This window comes from Asparagus officinalis, chromosome 1 (genome assembly GCF_001876935.1).
Source record: "Asparagus officinalis chromosome 1, Aspof.V1, whole genome shotgun sequence".
Lineage (NCBI taxonomy): Eukaryota > Viridiplantae > Streptophyta > Magnoliopsida > Asparagales > Asparagaceae > Asparagus > Asparagus officinalis.
Window position 1 is genome coordinate 126,827,718 of NC_033794.1, and position 6,887 is coordinate 126,834,604.

General features: G+C 38.4%; 1 protein-coding gene across 1 annotated transcript in view; it reads right to left on the reverse strand.

Annotated features, from left to right (window-relative positions):
- LOC109837419 overlaps positions 1-6,887 on the reverse strand; it is a 31,118-nt gene that overhangs the window by 3,854 nt on the left and 20,377 nt on the right. Inside the window, exons 11-12 of the mRNA XM_020405689.1 lie at positions 6,287-6,376; positions 281-346 (exon numbers count right to left, since the gene is read on the reverse strand). Of these exons, the coding sequence (XP_020261278.1) occupies positions 281-346; positions 6,287-6,376 (156 nt within the window). The remainder of the gene's footprint in view (positions 1-280; positions 347-6,286; positions 6,377-6,887) is intronic.

Here is a 6,887-nt window from a genome sequence, read left to right on the forward strand (position 1 = left end):
AAAATCTTTATTATCCATACATTTTTTTTATTATCTATACAACTCATTAACATGATTATATCGATATAACAGAAGAAATTGGTAAATTACTACATAATTTGAAAGTCCTGGTACCAGATCCCACAAAGAATTTAAACTACATAGTTCGTTTATAAGCCATTTGCTCGAACATTATATTATTTTTCTTGGACATATTTCAGAGAGCAAGTACAAAAGTAAGAACAAAGAAAAAAAGCTGAAAAAACTAGAGTATAATCAGGATAAAGATGATTCCTTGTACCTTCAAAGATGTTATTTTCTCTAACACTGATGACACCTTCAGGGATATCAAAGGAGGGTGATGTACCTTGAACAATATTGCAATTCAAAAAATTGATTAAAAAGTATTGAATACACATGAAGCTGTAGGAAAAATATTTAGATAAAATGATTAAAAAGAAATGCTCGGCCACCCAAAAGGAAAGGGAATAAATATAAATGGTTGCCAGTGGACGAACAGCTTCACCCTTTGCACGGCATCATTTTAACCACAGATGCGTGTCGGTGAACGCATCACTTTAGCATATAATGTCTTGTCTCTAATGAATAACAGCTGAGTAACTCAGGTAGAAACTCGCTATTAGTTACTGTTAGGAAATAGGAATCCAAGCCACTACACCACAACTCCGAAGTTGTGGTGAGGGCTGAGGGTTATAATGTTCCTTTCTTACGGGTCGAAACCTTGATTCATGTGGCAATATCTTTTTCAATAATACACATTAAATAAGTGGCTGATGGGATTTGCACATGAGTCGCTTTGATAACATGTGAAAAAAGAATGTTAAGAAGTAGGAGAGAATGAAAAAGCTTGATTAGCTCTCTGCTCTTTGAGTTCATTTATAAAACCATTAACCTGCTAATCAAGGCATGACCACATAACTATAAATTTAGCATCATCTGATACATACATTATACCTAGTCACATGACAAACCAACCATGTGAACATGACAACTCCAGCATGTGATACATCGTACCTAGACACATGGAAACTCACGACTTGCCTAATTTCTCTACACCCCTGCTCAAACTGAAGACGCATGCCGGCCCACACGGATATACATCATGCAGTGCATGTCCATCTTGCTACATAAAAGTGGATTTCTTCTAGATAATACTTATGGAAATATCAATCTAACAATCCACCTAATGATATAAATGATGATCTTATTGGCTTTCAGTTTGCACCAATTAGTTATCTTGCCCCAGTCTTTGACAGATTTATTGACAACAGTGTCACTCAAAACTTTGGCTGAAAGAACTCATTTGGTAGAGACAACAGATAGTAATTTGAATGTCTAGAATATCAAAAACTTCAGACTTAGGTAAACAAAGTATAGTTTCCCACATGGAGACATGCCGTAATATTTCTGATATGGGTATAAACAGTAGAATATCCAACGTAGAGATAGATAGTAGGATCTCTAACATTGAAACGTCCAATAGAGATAATCAGAGATCACACAAAACAACAATGCGGGCATCGAGTAGGCTGGAGAGGAAACCAAGGTCAAATTCGACCACGCTAGGTAGTGATATGCGAGATAGAGAAAGTAGTTGAACAAGATTCTCCATCCCAATAATAACAATTCATGGTAGCCATCCAAACTCAAAATCATTCTCCTAATATGAGTTAAATGGCGGTTCATCATCAAATCATTAGACCATATACCAAGGTTTAAATGAAATTATTGGCCAAGTTGAGGGTAAGAGTTGAGGGTCGAAAGCTAAAGTAGCACCAAAGAATAGTCTAGTTAATTCTTTTGGCTCTGGTGTTATAGAAGCAGTGTTGTAAAAAGCTGAAAAAAGCAGCACTTAAGCGGCCACGTAAGTGTTGTGGGACCTTGGCCGCTATTCAATTGGAAAAGCCTGCACAAGAGAGGACCCGAAATGAAAAGCAACCAGAAAATGGCCACTAAACCCAAAAGCGACCACCACAAGCTTTCTATTCAATAATCACATAAAAGTTATTAACTTGTTGAATATTAGATCTACATGGTCCACTACATACTAGTTTATCACATGACAATGCATAGTATTTTGTTAGTATTATGCAATGGAATCTTTTTTTCTTTTTCTTTTTTTGACAAATGAATCTTTGTATAGTCACACATTCATTTCATGCTTAGAATCACTATAAATATCACATAGGAATTTGTAGAATTTTTTCCCCTCCAAATTTTCTTGCTTATAATTTTCTGATTTTTCCTACCTTTTTGTTATTTTTTAATATTATCCTTATTTAAAATTAAACAAAATGACTTGGTGCTTTTACCTGTATATGCCTGGGTTAAGTTCTAAAAAGCCTTAGCAGCATCCTCCCGATTTGCTTTGATTTATGCTTTCCGCCTATGATGCACGGATACGACACGGACACAGATACGAGATACGGCAAAATCCAAAAAAAATAGGATACGAGGATACGACAAGGATTTTTTAAAAATTATTATTATATATAGATGGAACGTAATACAAAAATCTCGATTTAGTATAAATGAATAACTTTCTCCCTCAGATTTATGATAATAATATGATGATGGGCTGCTGCTAGAACTCAAAAACCGGAGGAGATAATGATGACATTGGTGATGGTTGTGCTGGACGGGGAGGAGTCGGTCGGTGGGATCGGGTCAGAACAGCGGAGGTGATCGAATCGAACGTGAGTGAGCTGAGAGATTGAGAGAGAGGATTAGGGTTAGGGTTTTTTCTTTTTTTCTTTCGTTTGAGTCAGCCGAGGATCGAATCGAACGGGAGATTTGAGAAATAGGGATGAGTTTTTTAATCGAACGGTTTGGGTTTGATTTTAACAACCAAACCCGCAACCCGAATGAATTGGCCTTCGACGAATCTGAGCCGTGTCCGAGCTCCTTTGACCGTGTCTGAGCCTAATTTGACCGTTGACCCGTGTCGGACACGGATTGACCGTATCGTGCACGTGTCGTGACGAATCCGTGTCCGATTCGAGTCGGACACAGATTCGTGGCCTCCGGGGGCGAATCCATGCTTCAGAGCTTTCCGCAACCTTGCATTCAAATAAATTCTTGAAGAAAGAGATAACAAGGTTAACAACAGAGCCATCGAGTACAGAGGTGATAAGCCCAAGATGACGTATGAGGCCCTCAATATGTGAGCCAAGGATTTTTGTTGCAGTCGCCGTGGTGGCATGATGGAAGACATTTTTTCTTGAATAAAAAACTTTCAGGATCAGAAGGTGATAAGCCAGAGGTGACGTATGAGGCCCTCAATGGTTTGGGTTTCGGCTCTGATATCATGTAAAAGTCTCTGCCATTACACCAAAACTCCTAAGGTTTTGGCTCTGATACCATGTAAAAGTCCACCTTTATCCCAAAACTCCAGAGTGGCCATGAGAGTTGAGGTTATAATTTTATACTCTTAACAGTTCCAACCTTTTTTCCCCTTTGTACCTTTCCTTCTATTTTTTCTCCATTATCAATTTGTTCCTGTTCTAACATGGGTTAGACCTAGCTTGTTAACAGAAGAAATGATAAATTTTTGACAAAAAAGAGATGGAAGTTATATGATTCAGGAAATAAGTCTACAGGTGTAAACAATTCCATTTTTTATTAGCCTGGAAATATATTAACAACAAAGTAGCTAGCAAATGGCAATGGTATTATATTCTCTATGCAATTTATATTTAGAAATGAGCTTTATAGGCAGCAAATTTCTATAGAAGTTGACGTGGAAAACATCAATGTACTTCCCACATAGTTCTATACTATCAAATGTCCCAGCCATTATAATAGAACTCTATTATGATGAAGATTTGAATGTTATTATTTTATACTAACACGACCCTACAAGTTAAGCGCCTTTTCATGGGCTGAAAATTGGACTTACGCAGTGGTATCATTTTTTTAAAATATGCTTTAAATTCATGACAAGTGGAATTTACCTGAGTTGCTCCGGTATCATGTCAAAGGACCCTGTCAATGCACAAAAACTCTAATGTTGCCATGAGGGCTAAGGGTTATCATTTTCTACTCTTAACATATGCTACAATAGTTGACTGTGCATGACCATATATGATGTGCAATATTAATGCTTTAGTGATGAAAGTATATAACAAATGGGTGTATGTATTCAAATGTAACCCTTGCCACAAATTGTAAAATGTATGCGTGTGAAATGTAACTGTTGAGGATCTACGTCGTCGTTTGGCTCAGAGGTCTGCACAATCAGTCCTGTTCTTCATTCACAGTGCACCACCACGGACCAAGAGGAGAGCTCGTCGATCTCCTTTTCCAGTTACTCACAAAGAGGGTCGCACAAAGGGGGTGAGAGCACAAAGCTCTCAGGAGCACAAAGCTCACAGAAGGAGGGAGATCGCACACAGCAGAGGAAAGCTCAAGCTTAGTTTTCTCCTCAATATCTCTTCTTCCACTTCCTCCTCTACCAAGCTACTACCAACACATTACCCTTATATAGGGAAGGGGGCAGCCGACACGGGAGAGGAGCTAGCAAAGAAAACGAAGGGGGGAGCCGACCTACGGATGGGAGCAAGCGGCGGCCATCAGATCACGAAGACTTCTGAGGAGGAGAGAACCATCGGGTAGGAGAAGAGAAAAAAGACGGGCTAGGGCACATAGGCTAGGGCACATCAATTAAACAAAAGAGAAATGGGCTTTTTGGTAATGGGCCATAAGCTTTGGGCCAACAACTAGCAACAGTAACTAAGATTTGGTTGAATGCTAATAATAGCTTTCATGTTTGGTTTGATGCAAATTACAATTACAACTGTAGTTGAAGTTGCCATTTGCACTGAACCAAATAGTCTCCAAATATTTTTTGAGGATCCTCCTTAGTCCTTATTGCTTTCAAAGTGGCATGCGCAAGCTATTTCAACCTTTCCAGGTATTAAATAAACAAGACAGAAAACAAAAGTGTTACTAGTAACATTGAATATCTATATATTCCATGTACCTCATTCAGACTTTGAAAAGCAAGTGATGTTCTTCCTCCACGAAGATCCCAAGCATAAATGATTCCTTGTTTACTTGCCCCGAATACAACCTACAATATTATTTGAAAAAAAAAATAGATTTTTAGACATAGGAAATGATGTTGCTAGAAAAGATATTACAGCTCTGAACTACTATCCATTCCAATACTAATGCTGAGAAATATTTTTCATGCCCCTTTACTATCATTTTTTTAAAATATGCTTTAAATTCATGACAAGTGGAATTTACCTGAGTTGCTCCGGTATCATGTCAAAGGACCCTGTCAATGCACAAAAACTCTAATGTTGCCATGAGGGCTAAGGGTTATCATTTTCTACTCTTAACATATGCTACAATAGTTGACTGTGCATGACCATATATGATGTGCAATATTAATGCTTTAGTGATGAAAGTATATAACAAATGGGTGTATGTATTCAAATGTAACCCTTGCCACAAATTGTAAAATGTATGCGTGTGAAATGCTCTGATACCACTGTTGAGGATCTACGTCGTCGTTTGGCTCAGAGGTCTGCACAATCAGTCCTGTTCTTCATTCACAGTGCACCACCACGGACCAAGAGGAGAGCTCGTCGATCTCCTTTTCCAGTTACTCACAAAGAGGGTCGCACAAAGGGGGTGAGAGCACAAAGCTCTCAGGAGCACAAAGCTCACAGAAGGAGGGAGATCGCACACAGCAGAGGAAAGCTCAAGCTTAGTTTTCTCCTCAATATCTCTTCTTCCACTTCCTCCTCTACCAAGCTACTACCAACCCATTACCCTTATATAGGGAAGGGGGCAGCCAACACGGGAGAGGAGCTAGCAAAGAAAACGAAGGGGGGAGCCGACCTACGGATGGGAGCAAGCGGCGGCCATCAGATCACGAAGACTTCTGAGGAGGAGAGAACCATCGGGTAGGAGAAGAGAAAAAAGAGGGGCTAGGGCACATAGGCTAGGGCACCTCAATTAAACAAAAGAGAAATGGGCTTTTTGGTAATGGGCCATAAGCTTTGGGCCAACAACTAGCAACAGTAACTAAGATTTGGTTGAATGCTAATAATAGCTTTCATGTTTGGTTTGATGCAAATTACAATTACAACTGTAGTTGAAGTTGCCATTTGCACTGAACCAAATAGTCTCCAAATATTTTTTGAGGATCCTCCTTAGTCCTTATTGCTTTCAAAGTGGCATGCGCAAGCTATTTCAACCTTTCCAGGTATTAAATAAACAAGACAGAAAACAAAAGTGTTACTAGTAACATTGAATATCTATATATTCCATGTACCTCATTCAGACTTTGAAAAGCAAGTGATGTTCTTCCTCCACGAAGATCCCAAGCATAAATGATTCCTTGTTTACTTGCCCCGAATACAACCTACAATATTATTTGAAAAAAAAAATAGATTTTTAGACATAGGAAATGATGTTGCTAGAAAAGATATTACAGCTCTGAACTACTATCCATTCCAATACTAATGCTGAGAAATATTTTTCATGCCCCTTTACACAAAGGCACCGGGATCATGTGCCTCTACTTCTTAATAGTTAATAGTACAGAAATATATTTCAACTTAATGGTCAATCACTGGTTGTTGTTTATGTAGCTAGCGGTTATATCCATCCACGTGTCTCGCTTTTGAAAATTTTGCTTCTACATTGTTTCATTTTACCATAAGTTAAAAATTACAATTTTATAGAGAACAAAGTAATTGTACCCTTACAAGAATGGCATCAACCAAATCAAGGCCACTTTACCAGGTACACACGCAAAATTGAAAGGAACTAGATGACCAGAATCTCCTTACAAACTTGTTCAATTATCACTACTTCTAACATAGCAAAATAGGGTTAAGGAACATCCTGCACAGTAGGGTTAAGGCATAGTT